This window comes from Prinia subflava, unplaced genomic scaffold, assembly GCF_021018805.1.
Source record: "Prinia subflava isolate CZ2003 ecotype Zambia unplaced genomic scaffold, Cam_Psub_1.2 scaffold_59_NEW, whole genome shotgun sequence".
Taxonomy (NCBI): domain Eukaryota; kingdom Metazoa; phylum Chordata; class Aves; order Passeriformes; family Cisticolidae; genus Prinia; species Prinia subflava.
The window spans coordinates 61883-82383 of record NW_026961066.1 but is presented as its reverse complement, the minus strand read 5'-3'; the positions used below and the strand labels follow the sequence as shown (position 1 = coordinate 82383).

The following is a 20501-nucleotide window of genomic DNA, read 5'->3' as shown; positions in this document are numbered from 1 at the left end:
TACATGTCCTCAGAGTTATATGAGCACTAAGAGTCACAAAATACAGTCCCTAACCCCGTAATCCAATCTTGCACGTGCAGCCCCACAGACTTTATTGGGCCTATCAGCACAAAGCAAGCTTGCAGAATCCCACCATGTGCACTCTGGTGTTCTCTGGGTGTTTGGTACTAAATGATACAGAACAGCTTCCCAAGCCTTTCATTTAAAAGCCTTATCTTTATTTTACCTCTGGAAATTTAACTTAAATTTTGGTGTCAAAGAAGTATTAGGATCTGTGATTGCTCCCCAAATAGAACTGCTTGCACATACAGGAATATCTAGCTATTCAAGGCTGTCTATCATCTTAACCAAGGTAAATCCACTCTACTGTTAACACTTTTTAAATACTTATTCGCTCAAACAGAACTGATTTGAACACAGCACTAAGAAATTATCCCCTTTGAGAAAAAACATAAATACTATTAATGCATGGGAACATATGATCACAACATACACACACCTGTGTGCTTTAAAATGACTCCTTTACAACCACCCAGCAATCAAAAGGGGGAAGGGGTGTCCTCTTCGGAATTTATCTTCTTCTTTTCATGCTAAATGTTCACTAACAAACTCACAAGTCAGGAGTTTGACCAGGCAGTGTCTGTTCCATATTTGTATATGTACTATAGCTACAGGAGAGATGTCTGTATGTTCAGATGATGAGGTGCACAGCACTGTCAGAAGTGGCATTAACCCGCTGGTTTAATGTATAACAAATCAGCACTATTTATGTGCAGAAGAGGCATGGTGCTCTCAGGAGCTAAACATTAGCTTCTGATAAAATAATTTTGGTGAAGTCTTGCTCAGCAGCAAGCTAAGGATGTGTGCCTGCAGGATATGACTCACTGCTTTGTTAGGAAGGACCTGCATGTCAAATGCAAACATTTGGAGCCACCTGTTCATGCCCTCCTCAACACACCTAAAAACTGCAGACTTGTCCCCAGCTGCCAGGAAAACACCAGTAGAAATGTCATAGAATTGCCACCAAGACCAAAAAAGCAATTTCAACAGGGCTCTCCTGGCAGATCACCCCACTTATGATAACTGCTGCTCAGGGAGCAGTTCCCTCCCCAGTGCTCCCATTATAACTGCAGGGCTGAACACAGGCACCAGAAGGGTCCCTACTGTGTCCCCCAGGTTCCACCCTGTTTGTCACTGGCCATCAGGGGCAGGTGGCTAAAGCTTTCTGCACGTCTCCAGCACCAACACACAGGTAACAAAACTGCACCAAAATGCAGGACAACTGGTGCCAAGCAGTTAAGCTGGGCTATACAAAGACTCTGCTTTCATTTTAAGTACGATTCTTCCAAAAGGGTAAAAAGGTGTTTCAAGTGGGCTTTTCAGAGAGGCCTTTAGAGAGGTGGAGATGGGGAAGAAGGCATCCAGACCTTGGTGTTTCCTTCAGACCTCTCTGAATATCAGACTCTTGCAAAATATTCACAGATGCTTTCATTTAGCCTCCACTCTCACTAGCCACTGGGCTAGCAGCCAGCCAGAGATATTTTATTTGAGCAAGTAGAGAAACAAAGAGAGGAACAAACAGCAGTACGTGCTGCATGCCACACACCTTGCCCTTCCCCAAGGACTCGGCTACAGGATCATCACAACCAGGATGAAGTCACAGCTGCAGCCACAAATCAGTAACTTTTGCCTTTATGTGTGAACCTCATGTGGCAAAACTGTGATGTCCTTATGCAGCAATGAAAGGAAGACGTGGATTTTCTCTACCTGCCCTATGCCAAAACACAGGTGATGGCCTCAAGACCAAACTCCCAGCACAGTGAAAAAGCAGAAGAAGCACAGCTGGTGACAGAGAGGAGGGACATTTACCTGGCTCACTGCCCTCTGTCCCACTTCCTTTTACTGGGAGGAGGCATTTGAACTTCACTGCTTACAAGAAACTTCCCATTAGAAAGCTGAGCTTTCCAGTGTGTTTCCATTGCATTTTCCAAAGCTGCATCACCAGAAAAGGGCCTATTCCTATGGGAATACTGTAAGGCATTACAATAAATAATAATGAGCGTCGTGGCTAGTAAAACATGTAATGTTAAAACATACAAAAATTAATTTCACTGTGTACAGTTACTTTTCAAATTCTCTGCTTTTCACATTTTCCTGGCAGAACACATATAGGCAAAGTCACTAATTAATATGAACAATATAAAAAAAGCCATCACTGCAATTTTACTTTTATTTATTTTAAGGCAATAATAAATTTAATGAAAAAAAATCTTTAAAAACTAAAAACAAACTACAAAGCTGACTTGAGAATTTACAAGGAAGCTCACATTTCCTTTGTGCTCATTTGTGTGGAGGTGAACATGCTGTAGATAATTTAAAATATCCAGCTGCCATAACAATCAACAGGTAGAACTAGAGGTTAATATGAACAAAAAGAAAGAATTAAAAAAAGACAGAGAAAACAAAATAAAAACATTCCAAAATAAAAAAGAAGGCAGAAATACACATTTCTGTCCAAAAAAGCATTTTTATTCAAAAGACCAACGCAAGACTTACTTCCACTTCTACCAAAGCTTAGAAGAATTAATGTTTTCAAGATTTTTTAGGAGTATCTTGTGTCCCCTGGGCACTCTTATCAAAACCCTGCAATTTGTCCACAGGCATCACAAGAGCCCTGTGGCAGCATATGTGGAGCTGGATAAGCAGAATCCAGGGCAGTGCCAGTCAGCACTCCTGGCTCAGAGGTGAGCAGGGAACTCCTGCCACTCATCCCTTCCCCTCACCAAACCCCCAAACATAAACCCTCTGTGTTCCATAGACAATAGGGTGTAATCTGCACAGAAAAGTGAGAGTACTGGAGCTCTGAGAGAGATATACTTGCATTAAACACCAGGAAAAATATTTCAGATATTTATCCAAATTTTCCTCTTGAATATTAAACATTGAGGATGTGAGCATGGGGAATGTGAGTTGAGGAATCCTCCACAGCCATGCAGGTGTCGTTGTTTTGTAGCTGCAGCTGGAAGAGTAGAATGCCAGAGCCAGTTTTTTGCACAGCTAAGGATTATCCCAGTCAGACAAAAAGATGTTAGCTTGCTGTTACATACTGAGGTATTGTCATGAATGAGAAAATAAAACAATATCACACTGGTTTTGTATTACAGACTACAAAGAAAACCTTGGTATTGTTCCGAAGTACCAAATCACAGAATGTAATAAAGATCAAAACTTTAGGATATAAAAGAAAAATCCCATCCACAGCTTAAAGAAAACCCTAACATCTACAAAAAAAGAAAATTAAATTATTTCATTGATGATCAGATTAACCAACAAAAGATTACTGTCCAATTTCTAGGTAGCAGTAGAACACAGTCATTGATGGAGATGGTATTAAAAATGTTTGTCTTAAACCAACAACTAACAAAAAACCCTTAACCCACCAACCTGGAAACCCTAGGTCTAGATACAAGCCTGAAGTCCTACCTAGCAGCCACGGGTGCTTTATGGCAGCATGACAAAACCAGTAAAATGCTTAAAGAGAGAAACTGTTCTCAACAGCTTCTGAGAGTTAAGAGCTCTCTGCTGTTAGAGAGCCTATAAAAATTTGACCTGAATGATAAAAGATGCAGTCCACAAAGCAAACACACATAAGAAATAGACAAGAAAGAAAACACAGGCCTTAAGGAATAAGATCAATTTATTTTCCTGACTGTTGTCTAAAGGTGGAGAATTCCAGTTTAAGGAGAAGTTCACAAACTTTCAAAGCTTAGCTCATATGTGTTCTGTGTTGTTTTGATGCAAAAGGAGATAGAAAGAGATTTCTGGACAAATCAAACCAAAACAATGATGGAAAAAACCAAAGCCCAAACCAAACAAACAAAAAATTACCAAAACCAAAGAAATAAGCAAACAAAGATGTAAAATTTCTGTGATGTGAAAGTTATACCTGGACATTTTACTGAATGCAACGAAAGCAGATAAAATTGACAAAATTACAAAATGTCAATTGACTCATTCTCACACAAAACTCTTGTACATGCACTGTTTAAGACAATTGTTTGAAGCAGAGCAACCCACGGAGCATACTCTGGGGAAAACCAAGAGCTGGTTTTAAAAAGTTATTTTATTCATGACTTTCTTGGTAAAATTAGGAGCATCTGTGGATTCCCCCACCTCCTCCTTCTCCAAACAAGGCATCTCCTCTCAGAGTAGGCTGCAAATGATCAAATCAATGGAATAATGATCTTGATTGTCTTAACCAGCTCTCCATAGACATGAGTTCACAAGAGAGGCAGCTTCCTCAGATGTTAGTAAAGACCTTTGATCTGTCTTTGAAGAAATTTTTCTCAGGATATTTAAAAAGTCTGTGGTTTATCTTCATGTGTGGAGAAAAGAAACACTGAGGTGAACACTCCCACACAAATGTCTCAACACATCTACACTTGTCAAAAATACCCTTGAAGAAAATTAACATATATGCACTTTGAAAGTGCACATTTTTATTCTGTAGTTCTCACTGTAGCCTCTGCTCCTCATTTCACAACTCAGGGATGTAGAGCACTCCATACAAACACCAAGCAGACAAAAAACCCCCATGAGTAAACTGGAAATGGAGATGGCTGCAAGGGTTAAGAAGTTTCGGTCTCAGATACCCAGACCAATTAGTGTGGGGTAACAAATTAATTTACACTAGATAACATATCATAGATAATCCCTGCTTACTAACCATACATTTTCATTGAAAACAAAAGATACTTCAAAACTTTGTGGATTTCTACTGTGCTTTTGACAAAAGTATCTTATTAAGGCTACTCATTTTGTATTTGCTGTGAGCACCAAGCACAAGAGCACTACACAGATACACACTTGGTACACAAATACATTATTTCAAATGTCATATGTGTATAAAGACACACACCTGCACACTGAAATACAAGAATTATCACTGGTTTCTTCCTTTTCTTTTGCCCACAGCTGTTGTAGCTAATGACACTGTGATGTGGTATTTCTTCAGGTAGATTCTTTTTGAAGAACTGTGATTACAGGCTGCTTTTCAAAGTGACCCTGTACCACATTACCAGCGTGTTGAAGGGCACAGAAAATGACTATCACAAGCACTTTGGCAGAGAAAATTTACCTTTTGTCAGAAAGGCAGAACCTTATTAGAGTAAACACTGAAATAGTGCTGGTATGTGCAACTGTGTACGTGTAGGAAAAGTTAACCAGCTCAGGGAGAAGTCAGAGGTGTAAAAATGGCACTGGACTGAGTAAACTTCCTTTGCCTTTTATTCTTACAAGTTTCTCTTAGTTATATTCACATTTTGCATCCTAATTATTTTGAGAAATATTTCTAAAATGAAGAGATCTGTTACACTGCTAAAAACATGGAAAGAAAAATATTCAATTTATAGTGGTTAAATCCTGCTTAGATGATTTAAAAAAATATTAAATATTCCCTTTCTGGCAGTGATAGGATGTTTTGGGAAGTGAGAGAGAATACTTTAAAAATGGGATTTTTAGTTTTTCTTAAATCTGCTATCATAAAACTCACCTTGAAATATTTATAGAAGTACCACACAATGATGGTAATTTTGGCTGCATCAAGTCTGCCAAGGACAGCAAATGAAGTATGGGCAATTATCTAACCTATATTGTCAAGAAGACAAAAATAGTGGCTTTTGTAGGTTCCCATTTACCAAAATCATGTTGAACCCAGGGAGGAAAGGGCCCATCCATGCCTAAGCAAGCACATGGAACATCTAGGGGAGATTTGAGCAGTAAGAAACTTTCCCTGCTTTTTAAATTCTGCCAAAACATGTACTTACAGAAAACCAATGCCATTGCTGAGACAATACCTTTGCATAGGTTCACACCATGAACCTGTGAATTTATTTACTAAGTTTCAGTAGAGAGAGGGAAAGCAAAAGCCAGAAGCAAAGTTTTGACCTGGGAGGCACATGGATCTCACGTGCAAGAGTGAGAAATGAGACATGAATGTATGAACTAGATCAGATTGATAACCTGTAAAACATAAAAGCCAGGAAAAACCTTCATTAATTTAGTAAAAAAACACCCTCAAACAAACCACCTCAAAACAAAACAAAACTCCTTCACCCTTCAGTTGACAGGTGTATGACTTTCCACACAGAAAATTCTGGCCTATCCTGAAATCCAAAACTTAGAAAATTTTGGGTTGGGTTTTTTTTCTTCTGTAAAATAACAAGACTGAAGCCAAACAGATGGAGATCCCTTCTTGCATCCTAAAATACCTCACTTGAGCTATTGCTCGTGGGATCTACAGTAACACGTCACACATGCAAAAACCTGTTTGCTTCACAAGTGTGAATATCCTACCCCTCAGTTTCACGAATGTCTCCAGGACAGATGAATCTGGGAAGGGCCAACCAAAGTTCCCAGTGTGTTCGTCCTAAGGACAGCCTGAGCTTGCTTCTCTGCAGCAAGGAGGCTGCACTTTTTGTCCAGTTTCTAACCAGGGGTCCTAGCTTGAATCAAAGCCAGTTCCAAACAGGGCAGAGAGAGGGGAAAAGGTACTGACATCTCTACAAGTATCAGGGAAAATGATGCCTTCAGAGAGTTCAGAGATAGCCACAGTGAGGAAAAGCTGAAATTATCAACTGAAACACTGAATTATCCAGCTACATAAATGTCTACAATCCAGGTAGTTTCCAAGATATTCAGGAAAAAGGATGACTTTAGACACATAGTTTCTAAGACAGGAACATTTTTCTTTCATGTAGCACTATTGCATGGTTTTGCTTCAGATAGTGCTGTAATTACACAGCAATTATACATTGGAGTAAAAATTACAGCAGCTGAATAATAAATATTGAATCATGTTTATAGCAGAATTAAATATTAAATTCAATATTAAATGAAGTATAAATAAATATTAAACTACAAACACTGTATCAAATAATGATAACTATTTCTTATGCTCATAAAAAGAGGAAATTCTATACTTGGAAAGTAAATTTATATAATTGAAATTGGAGCAGCTGAGTTTTATTTCTCTTTACTAATAAAAATCTGTCCTACAGTTAGTGCAAGATTCACATTTTTTTTGTTTATCAAGAGAAGCAAATTGAATGGCAGAGTTTACCTTTTCTACACTTAGATTTACCTGATGTTATAGTGATATTTCTTCACATTTTTCACCAAAAATCTCTCTTGTACTAATCCTTATAAATGATCCAGTATTAGTGTCTAATTACAAAATAAGTATGAAACATTTTACTTTAAAAAGAAAGATAAAACAAACCTAAACCCAAGGGACTATACATTAAAAAAAACCCCAAACCCTATTAATCTCAGAGGCAAATCATCAAAATGTGTAAAACTCCCCTCAATGCTCTATTCTCATCAGTAGAAAGCTAAATACATTCTAGATATTTTACTTTTGATTCCTCCAAAGATTATACCAGTGTTGTCACCCTGCAGCAGCACATTGAAGCCACAGTGCACCTGCAATGTCAGGGTCCTCCTCCCACAGCAATGAAACCCTTGGCTTCACACTGTGGCCTCATTGCACCTCACTGAGAGGACAAATCACCTCAAGCATGTCCACTGTGTCTCACCTACTGGCTACAGGAGCTGTACACTTGTACAGTGATAAATATATGTGATAAATAGAACGTGATAAATATACATGATAAATAATGTGATAAATATACTGTCATCTTACAAGACTACCATCAACTGGGCAAAATGCTGGACCACAAACTAGGAGAGCTGAATTCCTGTGGAGGAGAGGAAAGAAGGGTTTAGCAGAAGTTTCAAATTATTACCAGAGAGAAGGAAAAAATATCAGTCCATGTCTCAAAAGTACTGATTTCTGAGCTGGAAGCTTTGTGGAATCCAGGCCTCCAATTTCAAAAGAGATACCGAGTTTTGCCAAAGAAATGTTATGAGATGAATCAAGGAGCTCAAACTCTTCGTTTTCTCATGGATCATCACAAAGAGGTCTATTACTCAACCATCTGAAGAATCTTATTTAAAACAAAATTTGACATTTCTGAATGGCAGTATATATTCCTAACCATATATTCCTAATGTGAAAATTTCAAATTCGTTCAAGGTGAGCATCTTATCCTTTTATGCTGTGCACTGTGAATGTGTATGCTTTAAACTGCCAAATATGTGGGCAAACACCACCTAAGGCTTAGTAGGAGATGGGCTGAGATCAGTTAATCTACAGAACAGGCTTAACTTGAGCTCAAGGTCACAAAAGCAAGAACTAATCACATGGCACAGGTTCTTTTCTCTACTTTTGGCCTGGCACAAAATCCACTGGGGGATGGGGGAAGATGTGTGTGTGTTTATCTGTATCTATAGATCTGTAGTTTGAGACATCAAAAGAATGAAGACTGGATCACAAATTTACACACCAGTAACGAAACGACGGACAAATGATACAGATATATTCTTCAAAAGAACCTGGTCAAGACCTCCCACACAGCCTCAGCCTTCTAAAGATGACTGTAAGCCTGCACATATGCAGAATGGACCTGGGAAGATCTTAGCTACCACACTTACAACATATCCTGCAAAACACTACAGGATTGGAAGGGGGAGGAGGAGGAGGCAACAGATGGTGGAAATTTCACAGTACCTTCACTCCAGGCAGAGTACCATGACAACTCTAACATGGTTCAAAAGGGATCTTAGTGTCTCAGAAGAGGCTCCCTGCAGCCAAGGGATGAGGAATCTGGCTTGTGGTCAGATGAACATAAACCACAACCAGCACAGAAATGATGTCCAGTTCTCACCCATGCACATTTTCTGTCTGGGAGCGTTCACATCCTTGGCTGAATCCAGACTTTCTTCCCATATGAGTTACTGCTGTTCTTGCAGGATCCCCAAGGCCTTCAAAGACCAAAATTTGACAAGATCCTGTGAGTGGGGAAACAGGCTGATAATTTATTTTTTTCCTGCTGCTTGACTTCCTGCAACTGTGCATGCCAACAGATTCACCAGGATACACAGGTAAGCACTCCTGCACCAGTCTTCCTAGAAAAATGACTTATCTTGCCATTTCTGTGGCAGGATGGAAACCCTTACTTATCCCAGATTCCCTGAGTGAAGAACCTGTTAAAGAAGTGTCTTTTCACTAAATGACCATCCTTTTGTGCACCAAACCAGCACAAAGTCTACTGAGAATGAGAGCACAGCCAAATGAGATAGCTGGTCATGGCAGAGATCATCCCTCTGAACAGAGTGTCCCTCTGGATAGAAGCCACTTCAAACGGTTTTCAGGAAAACACTAACACAGTCTACCCAAAAGAGAGGGCTGTTTTCTTTGGAAGTGGGGCAAATCTACCACAAAGCAATGTATTTCCACTTAGGGGAAGAATAAGAGTCCTAAGCACATTCTGTCAGAAGGCACCAATTCAAGGAAAGGCTTAGTGATGTTGTGAAATGGCCATGTGCTGGGATTCTAATTATTAAAAAGACTTTTTCTTGTTCTACCCCAGTTCAGTAGGTGCATTTGCTGGTCTAAAGGCCACACCAGGACTGCAAAAGAAGAACAAGACAAACCTTCGTGGGACCCCTTTTCTTCTTTCCCCAATCCACACTTACAGTGATGGGCAGGGCATTGCAGACCTCTTTCCAAAAGACATCATGACACTCTCCCATTACATTGGTATGCCAAGCAATCTGATCTCAATTCCTTTTAAAAGTCAGTCTGTTGGTAGGAGTCCTATCCATTTCAGCAAATCAGAAGCACTGCCCTTTAAGAGATGCTAAAAACCAGAGTGAGATAATTCCCTGCTTAGTCACAGATTTCTGGAAGAAGCAGCAAGTTCTTAACAATTCAGGGTCCTTACCCTGGGATTAATGGAATATGTAATCCTGTGAGGGATTTTGTTAGCTCATAAATCAATCACTGACTAAAAAGGAAAACACTAAAGGTGAAAATAAATGCCAAAATATCTCTTAAAACTCTAAGATGAAGCCATCTCTGAAGGATATTTCAGTCTTTCCCACAAAAGTGCAGGGATTTCGGAACCACCTGCTAATTCACTGCTGCCAAAGAGACAAATGCAGTTTAATCTCCTTCAGAATATGATTGAGAGGGTGGGAGACCAAGTTAACAACATAAAAACATTTGGTCCTTTATTCACCTGGCTCTTAAGGAAAGTATATTTTGACACTTCAGATTGCTTGGTCATCACCAAGAAAATAAAATACCTCCATTATATGCAGATGGACAGCATTCAGTTCAGAGATGAGCAAGATCTTCAAAAAACAGAACAGAAAAAAAATTGTAAAAAGAACAAGAACACGAACACTAAGACTAGATGCAAACTTTGCTGAGTCTCTAACTCGCAATTCTTTGATTTACCAGAATGTTTCAGTGTAACCCAATCTGATTCCTCTTGGAATCTGGACCCAGCCTACCAAATTGCACAAATCTGATGAGCTTGGGAACCATGACACTGTCACTTCAAGCAAAATACCAGTGCAAAAATCTTCTGTAAAACAGGCATCTCATAACATGAAGGAAAGCACAACAGTGCAGAACACAAGTCCTGTGCTACTCCATTAGCACAATTATGGAAAACTAATCTCTGTTAAGTACCCAGAGCATAGTGGTATGAGATGTGACTTCTGGGTGATCTGGATGCTCCCTTTCAATCTTCTTTTCATTTTGATGCAAACAATGGTTCATAATGCATCACATGAGAATGCTGGCAAATATCCTCGCTTCTTCAGTTTACATAGCTACAATCCCTGCTGTTTAATAATTGAGCCAAAACAGATGAAAGATCACAAGTGCAAGGCACAGACACAATTCATTTTTAGCAATTGCTGTTTACTGTTTTCTGAGGCATCTTATATTGTCATCCTTGCTGGTGGTACAGAGAAAAAGAGCTTCAATTCCATACAAAAGTTTACCACAAGACTCAAGAGTCGGCGCTCCAGAATAAATCACAGAGCCTCTATGAGTGACAAACTCTGTTACAAGAAGAAACACTTTTTTCCTACCTCTTTTTTTGCAAGACAGCTTTCTTGTACACATCATTATAGAATGTAAGTGTTGGTTGAGACAGACATGCAAAAAGGCAAATTTTACACTCATTAGTCTAATCTTGAGAACCTGGGCTCACTGTTTTGGGTGCTACGAACAACATTTATGATACCCATAAACTTTGTGAGTCTATTAACATTTTTACCTTGTGGAAAAAAAAGCCAACAAAATAAAATGTTGCTCTTCAAGAACATGGAAAGAATTGCTCAAATCAGAAAACAATCCAATGTACCAAGACACACTCACAAAAAATTTTGAATGATGCTACCTTTGTTCTAAATGGCTCATTACGGTCATTCCAAGGTCTAATAATTGCAGAAACCCAGCATCCTCTGGAATAGAAGGGGTGTTTTTTCTGTTTTGTGCCACAGTGCAAGGGCATGAGTAGCTGATGTTCTGTCCAAAATGTCAGGTGTGTTTTGAAGGTGAGTCCCATAGGTGCTAGCACAGCTAGGAAGTCTGACAATCTGAAGTGAGGAATTGCAGAGTAGGTGGATGGGATGTTTGCTTTTGTCCATTTCTGAGGTCTCACTTTGCTTGCTACCCCAGCAGTTACACTGTGCATTTGGAGTTTGAAATTGCCCTGTTACTCATACCTGCCTCCTCTGACAACCACTTTAGCACTAACAGCCTGCTGTAGGCAGACAACACTATAAATAATAATGCTTATCAGTGTACAGGTAGTAAGAAGGTTTGAATAAATCAACTGAGAAAGAATAGGTTAATAAAGCAGGCTTCTAATACCAGAGCTTGTGCCTCTCATCAGCTACATTCAAGTACCATTTAAAAAGTGCTTGAAGTATACCTTCATTTCACTTCAACATCTAATAATTCACATTAATCGCCTAATTTGATAAATATTTGCATTAGCAGATTCAATAGTGGTGTCAAAACAGAATGCAGGTAAAGTGTACATAAGAACTCTCAACAAGAAAAGGAGATACTCCATCCTGGGAGACTGAAAAGATGTCATTGTCCATAGGAGCACAGCCTGTCTGGCCAGTCAGCTGGCTTTCCCAAGGACCAAGTGCCTTTTGCCAGTGCAATAAGGACTGATCTGCCTGATTAGGAAGTAGGCATGACAAACCTAAAAGGGAGTCACAGTTAACTCCCTGCAGCTCTGAAAACTGGGTGGCATGTGGCCTTAGAGCCAACAGCATACACACAGTGCAGGGGAGGATGTCCCTCTTGGATTGTTTTTCCAAGTTCAGGATTTCCAGGTGCACTCAGTTCCAAAAGCTTGAAAGGGTATGAAGCTCTTCCTCATACACTGGTTTCCCTTTCCTTTCAAAAGAAATGTCATATTGACATTTGTTGTCAACAAGTTTGGTAGCAGCTTGAAGTCCAGTTTACACCACTGCTGCAACTTGCATGCATGAAGGGGATTTCTTGGACTATTTATACATTTCATGGTGTCCTGTGCTTGTGGTGTCAAAGCCCACAGACAAGCTCAGAGTACATTCAGGTTACCTGATTTAGCTCACAGCTCCTGCATTTGAACTTAAAAGCAGAAACCTTTAACTGCACACAAAAGCCAAGCAGGCATCCAGCATCCTACACTCAAAGGAAACCAACAGCCTTCTTCCCAAGTAATGATAATCTGTAAGCAAAGGGGCAAAAGGTGAGTATCCTAATAAACACATCACAGTGGGTAAAGAGAATCTGCATTTCACTGCAAGGCCAGGATGAACACCAACTAAAACTAACCATCACCAGCTAACATCGCTGCAGCCCGCTATGAACAAATCCTGGTTTCCTACATGCACTGTAAGCTCCCATCCTAACCTGACATTGTTGATAGCTCACAAAACTTTCCAGTGCACACTGCCATGCAAATCTGACATGCCACAGTTTCCTGAGACCCAGAGAAACAAGTTTTTCTTATTAATGAGTGCTTCAAATCAGACTAGAAGAGACTTCAACATTATAGAAAATGTCACTTTCTTTTTTTGTAATGTTTTTGATCAATTCACCCCACTCTCAGTCGTCATCCATTATAAACCAAATGCTACTTCCGCCTCCTCTGTTCTTGCAGAAAAACAACAAACTTTCCATTCAGTGGAAAGTTACCACAGTTAAGGAGTGCAGTCACAGAGTTTAGGATTTAGAGTTGGAATCTGGGGGAAGGGAGAAGGGGAGGAGGCTCTAAAAGAATTTTATCAGCCACAGAACTGAGGCAAAAAAGCAGCCAAGAAATGATCTAGTGCCTATCATAGACCATAATGATTTTCTGGACTTTTCAGCAATTAGCTTGGCAGTTTAATAAGAAAAAGTGTGCCTTATTTGTATTTGGAACATGTTGAATTTCACTTTTGAATCACATGTTCAGGCTATTGTTTGCTAGATGGTATCCATGACCATAATTTTCCAGCAGAGGTGGACTATAATCTATTCATTCCTTAATCTGAGTGGTGATAACCAAAACACGAGTTCCTGAGAGTAATCAATATTTGCACAGTGTTAGTCATTTATCTGCAAAGCATTAGGGCATGTTCCCTTAACAGTGCACTTCAAAGGGGCCTAGTTAGGATAAGTCTCACTTTTACCAGGTACTAACACCTCTAGAGTGCTGGACTCAAGCACTAAAGAAGTAGGAAGGTTTTATACTGCACGGTTTTAAGAGTGGACAAGTCATGATCTGCCAGGTAGTTTGGTTTTGGTGGTGTTGGGGAGGGAGCATTTACAGTGCTGCTCCCCTCTTGCAGTCTGGATGTTTATTTGTCCCTGCATTTTGCCAAACGTGGATAATGCAGCAGCCATAGCTCGTAGCAGTGGAGCTTTTGTGCTCTCTCTTGGAAAGACAAAGGAAAACAGAACACAGTACAGGCTGGGACACTATTAAAGTGGAACAGAAAGATCTTCCCAGTGAAAAGCTTCTGAACCTAAATCTGCCTCATCATCATAAGTATCTACCTGAAAGGTGAGCCAGGCCTTGTCACAAAATAGGAGACGTGGTTTGCAGTGATACACCCCGTGCTGCTGCTAGAGATGATGCCTGACAAGTATCAAGGAGGGAATTGTTACAAAGCCTAAGACCAGCAAAGACCACTCCACTACAGGCATGCAGTAAGGATCACAGCCCAGTCCTGCTGGCTTGCACAAGGTTGACAGCTTTGGTCAAATGACAAACAGCCTTGTGCAGACAGGACAATTACCATCCTGAAGGGAATAACACCCACCAGTAATTATAGGAATAGTTTTATAGTCTCTGATAGCTAAAACAATTACTTTTCTCCCCAATTTCCTTCAGCTTCAGAGATATAAACCATGCATTCCAGAAGTAACAGCACCGAAAGCCCAACCAGACCAAAGCTGAGCCAGCCAAGGGCGAAAGACCACAGCAAAGAAGGGGCTGGTTACAGTGGGAAAGGAAATGCACAAACACAGCAGAAAGAGAAGGACGATGCAGCCCAAGCCAGCACCATCCTGAGAAGTCCAAAGGCAGAGAAAAAACAAAAAAGTTCTGTCAAGAAAAGGGAGGATCTTTCTCGTGATGACCTGCTATTTCTTCTCAGTGTCCTCGAGGGTGAATTACAGGTAATGTATTGTCCTACTTTATATTCCAAATTAAAAGACACTCCACCCTCCACCCCCATTCCCCCCTCCACCACAAACACATGTTGCTTTTATGTTAAGGAAACACCTTATCCAGTCTGATACAGGACAAACATGAACTGTAGCATAAAAAACACCCCAAAATTATAGCTATTGTAGCTATCATACAGGAAACATCACTTTTATACCACAAGTAACTCTCAAAGCAGACAAACTCACAAAATTTTCTAGTTTGCTGCCCCATTCTAAGTATCTTGAATACAAAGTATTTGTCATTGTACAGCTGATATGGAGAACATATTACAGACCTTTAAGATATTTTACTTAATTATGTCTTATCCTCCCACTCCTAGGAAGTCGTGAGCTTTACTCCCTACGAAGCAGCATATGCCACTTTACAATAAGTAACTAATTTGACAGTATTCTAACACTTTTTGCTAGAAAAATCAAAATAGCCATTTTATTTCCCATAATACAAAGCAGAAGTGTTACATGCCACTTAGCCCACAAGTTACTGGATTTTAAGAGTGAGCATTTCTCTACCTAGAAAAGGAACTGTCTGTCAAGTGGTAAATGATGCCTAACCTGGTCAAACATAATTTCAGGAAGTGGGAACCAGATTTCCAGTGAACAGGGAAAATATTTCTGTGGCAGGCTTATTGCACAGAAGCAGTGACTTTAAAACTACTCACAGGCAGATAAGAAAGGAAACTGGCCAAAGTGCCCTAAATGGGTGCAGCACATGGTGTCAGAGTTTATTACCTAGACAGTACCTGGGTAGCTCTATTCTTAACATACATGTGTATGTTTATATACCAATACAGACATGCTTAACAGAACATACACATATATGAATATTTAATAGCTGCACCAGTCTTTGAGGGTGGGTCCAAGGCAAACTTCTACAGATTGTTTCATTATGCAAACAGAACAATTTCAATGTTTGCAAAACATTTCTCTCCTGCCCACTTGGCCTTTCTTAATTTAGGTTAAAATTCAGATGTCACACAGCTTTATATATTTATTTATATTATACACACACTCTTCACTACATGTGCATCATATAAATATATAAATATAAATATATAAATACAGACAACGCATACACGCATGCACTTCAATTATTAAGGTTTAAAGCCAGAATAGGGAAATGAGAAACTGGAAAACAATGAGCCTGACATGAACATTTTAAATCATGTCTGAAATTGAAAAGGAAGCAGCATTATGAATGAAAAATATGACATCTTTTATCCCTTATCTTCCACCTCCTGTAATGCCAAGTCAAATCACTGAAGATCTGCTTCCAATCCAACCACAACTAAGCTTCTAATTTAGATGTCATTCCTTTCCAAATTCCAGAACATTCAAGGTGTACAAAGATCACTCTTCTATTTTTTTCATCAATGCTAAGGATTGGAAATAGACTATTTCATATTTTAACATTTGTTTAAACAGCCATAAATGTGGATACAGAAGTCTTCTAGCCAAAAGAAGTCAGACTAAAAGTGTTACCCTTCCCTGTTATATCCTTCTCTCTGATTTCCTTCCTTCCTATTCTACCCTTCTAGGATTAGCAGCACGTAGCTGTTTTCAGCAGAGGTAATTGCAGACAATGGATGTTTGAGACAGTTCATGTAGTTTGTATCACTGCAATGGAGGCGGGGGCAACCTTCACCACCAGAGGATGTGGAGTGGGGGAAAAACTGAGAGGGCCACATCTGTAGTGGGTTTAAACTACAGAAGTCATCTGCACCCAACACATACAGAATGTACAACACTTTCAGGCTTCAAGAAACATCCCACCATCCTGCACTAACAAGTCAGTTTCTAATGCCTCAAGCCAAACTTTGCCCTGCAACTTTGTCTTGTGAATGCTACACATTGGTCCAGAAAGAGCAAAATGATCAAATCATTAAAGAAGGACTTAAGCTTTGATGAAGGGTCTGAAGATCTTGGAGGTTATGTTGAACTAATAAAATACAAAGACCAATACCTCCCTCATGCTTTTTAGCTGTCTTCACATTACTGTTTTGAAGCACTTTATATACACAGTGTTATTTTAGAAGTTTTTCAGTTTTCTTAAAATCAAAAGCAGAGAGTTAACCTGTAAATACACATATAAGAGTTTAACATGATAAAGCCTTACTTTGTGTTTCTGCAGGCTCAAGATGAAGTTATAGGAGTACTTAAGGCTGAAAAAATTGACTTGGCTTTGCTCGAAGCACAATACGGCTTTGTTACTCCCAAGAAGGTGTTAGAGGCACTCCAGCGAGATGCTATTCAAACAAAGGCTGAGCAATGGCAAGAAGATATCTATGAAAAGCCTATGGGAGAGGTAAGAACGAGTCATTGATATTTAACCATAGTTCCCACCAAATTCAACAGAAAATCTCTCACCCATGGCCACGGAAGGAGGCAAATGAGCTCTAAATCTGGAATGGAACATGAGTGTAAGTGTGAGCAGAACGAAGTCCAGGGTCCAGCTGGGACCTGAATCTCATGATCCTCACTTGCACTGGAGACTGGGGGCTTTACAGACCCACAGACATGACTTTGTCTAATTCAAACCATCTTCTTTTTCTTCTTCCCTTTCTGTTACCCACATTCCCAGCCCACAGAGGCAGGAGCCTGGCCAGGCCCCCCTTGTCTCATGGAGGCCCATCCAGCAGCAGTGACATGGCTGGGCACCTCTGCATAGCCCTGCTCCCATTAACTGGAAGCAGCCCTGGGGATACCTGCTTCATCTGCAGAGTTACTATAATGAGCTGGCTTTAGAAACTTCATCCAGGCAGAAATCTAATATTCTCACGTTGTACCTAAGTAACCTTTAGTTAATTACACTGCAGCAGCAGCTGCCATACATTCTGAACAATGTTACCTGATTCATTTCTGCCCTGCAATGCAAATCACTGGTTATTAAAACACCTTCACATCAGACTGTGGTTTTTTTATCCCAGGTACTTGTCTCAAATTCAGATAAATATTTTTAACATACTGCTCAGTATAGATAAACATCACAAAATAAAAGCAGAAATTATGAAAAAATTCTCCCACCAAGTGGTTTCCAAGTTTTTTGAACAGAAATGTACTTAAGGACACAGATATCATTCCAGACCAAATTATATCAGGCAAAAGGTCAACTCTCATTTCAGAAGCTCAAAGGTTAAAATCTCTGGATATAATCCGAAACAGATAAAGTTCATCTGTGAAGCTTAATTTATTTTAGAACATTGTGGTATTATGTCACAGAAACTTTGAGCACAAATGGAAATGATTTGAGGAGAAGTCCAAAACAGTTTGAAAACATAAGCTCAGTCTGTTACTTTACATAAGTTTATACACACTCTTTCCTTCTTACACTTAATGGCAGAGAAATCATTTCTAGCACCGCTGGATTTGGCAATTTCAAAAGGCAAAGGTAAACATCCTGAGAGCAACTGAAAGAGTGGAAGGACCACTGCCACTTCTTGGTCTTGGGTAACCAAAGGATGCTATAATAGGCAGGCATTCCACAATTTCAGTTTCAAAATCCCCCTGAATTATGCCAGAGATCCTTGTTGTTGGTTTGGTTTTTTTTTTTCCTTTTTTTTGTATTTTTAAAACACATATAAAGACCAAAGGAGAGGTGGAACCAGCCACAAAGTCCATGAACAGACCATTTAAATTCCCCCTTTTGCTACTAGGACAATATACCTTTGTTTCTGCATGTGCATCTCACCCTTGGGAGTTTTGTCTGGTAGCTCTGAACACAGAGAATCTTCCCAAAACTCAAGTGAAATTACAATTAATGTCAGAAGGCAACTGTAAGATTTCTGGTCCTTTACCATTCTCTCACAATTCTCTTACTTATTCTATACATAAAGTTTCTTGGCATATTTGAATAAGAATGTAGTGGGAAAATTTGGTGACTGGACAACTTTATTCATTGGGAACAGGATTTGTAGGTGAAGAAATGCAGCAAATTAGAAAACAGTATTAACACATCTTCCTCAGCAAAACCTATGAGAAGTGTGACAGACCAAAGCCATTTCTTCTTTGGCCATGAGGAGATATTATTATTTTTTTTTTTTTTTTGAAAACAGGTTTTTTCAATCAAACTTGCTCTACAGCTATTTCTTTCTGCAACCTAAAAAGAATCACGTAAGATTACTGTTAGCACTCACATTTGAGGGCCATAAAATAAATTAGACTTTTATTTTGGTTTTGTTTCTGACTCAAAGGCCTGAAAAGGTTTTCCATTTCTGCATGGTTTATAAATTTAGAAGTAGTCAGCTTTTGTGGAAAAAAAAAAATTGTCTTCAAATCTTCAGATCAGTCACCACTTCTCTTGAATTGACAATGAAAAGTATTCAACATTCTAGTAGATGCAGAATAACAATCTAAGAATAATTTTCCCTAATCCAAAAATAAACAATCTTTTTTTAAAGGAGTCCAAGAAATCAGAAATAGAGATGTAGGAAAAGAGAGATAAAGATGAAGACACTGCAGAATTTATAGTGTCTTTTTCTCTACTCTTCATGGTATCAGAAAGCAGATTGTGGTTTCTAGCACAATAATACAGCCAAAGATAAAAAAAATCATGTGCCTCACTGTTTGAAATAGGATGAACCTCTTACCAGTTTGAGAGCTCCTCTAAAAGAAGTGAAATGAGAGGAAAGCCTGTGCTTTGCATCCATCATTATGGAGAATTAAAAAGGAGAATTAAAAATTAAACCAATTTCTGAAATCCCATTACCAATCACCTCGGGGAAAGACAAGTAAACTACTGCTTCTTTGGCAGTCTGTGCTTTGTCTTTAGAAACTTTGTACCCTCATCAGTATTTTAAGAAAGTCTGTCTGACTGTGTCCTCACAACATCTGGTAAGTGTTGGTCAAAACTTTCCAAGGACCACAGCTGTAGGGCACCAATATCTCAGTCACAGGGAGAGACTGAAACAAGGCACCGATAAGGTGGCATTCAGGAGAAGAATCACTGAAAAGGTGATTCAGGAGAAGACCACCAACGTGTCTGCACGGAAATTTGGCTCAGCTGGAGTCAAAAATGGCAAGGGATGAAGTGCTCCCATAATCTTTGGTAATCCTAAACTCAGGATTATACATTTATAAACAATGACTGTGAGGATATTATTAACAGGAAAAATACTACACAGAACCTAGGATACAAAGTGTAACTACCTTGAATTTTCTTCTTGCACGCCACCAAACACAAAACAATCTACAGGAGAAAGATCAAGAGTTCGGTTCTGATGTAATGGATATGAGATACACCATCCTCGCTTGACTTCAGTCAAGAGGTAGTGGCAAAATGTAGTTAAACTATTAAGTTCGTGTGAAGTTTTGGCTTGCTCAACTATTCACAGTTACGTAAGGCTATGCCTCTGATTTTCCATTGTATTGTACAGTGTGTTCAAGTATTAATTCTAGCAAAAAGCCCATATGGTTAGCAAGAACAAAACAACAAATCACTTAATTAAGATTTTATCACTTTAATTTTCAACAGAAGACATTTATACTGCTGCTTATTAGTCCTCTGTGGTTTTTAGCTAAGAACTGTGTAGGCTGTGTGCACTGAGTGAACTTGTGTGCCTGCATATAAATGGGTATTTCTGCATGGGTAGATCTAGCATTTGGCCAGAGCAATCTGAGGAACCTGGGGCTGCTGGAGACGCTTCTGTGTGAGGATCTCACACCAGCAGGGCTCCACATGGCTTCCCTCTTCCCTGACTTCCCTCTTCTCTGCCGGAGACACGGGAGTCAGCCACGAGATCTCACAGGGAAAATGCAAGGGTCACATTTGCTCCCCAGGGAGGTGCCCTTATCTTACAGAAGGACACATCATTTTCTCAACAAACCACACAGAAGTGCAGCAAGCCAGTGCCAGGCTCTGCTCTGTGTG

The 20501-nt window shown here is 39.5% G+C and overlaps 2 protein-coding genes across 4 annotated transcripts in view; one reads left to right on the top strand and one right to left on the bottom strand.

Moving 5' to 3' along the window:
• The window catches only part of LOC134565586 (uncharacterized protein C3orf26 homolog), a 174597-nt gene that overhangs the window by 124711 nt on the left and 29385 nt on the right, over nucleotides 1-20501 (bottom strand). The window lies entirely within an intron of this gene.
• Nucleotides 1-20501, top strand: part of LOC134565587 (filamin A-interacting protein 1-like) — a 118696-nt gene that overhangs the window by 94370 nt on the left and 3825 nt on the right. For both annotated transcript variants that reach the window (XM_063425211.1, XM_063425212.1), the window contains exons 4-5: nucleotides 14301-14587; nucleotides 16767-16940. In XM_063425211.1, the coding sequence (XP_063281281.1) occupies nucleotides 14318-14587; nucleotides 16767-16940 (444 nt within the window). In that variant the 5' untranslated portion in view covers nucleotides 14301-14317. The remainder of the gene's footprint in view (nucleotides 1-14300; nucleotides 14588-16766; nucleotides 16941-20501) is intronic.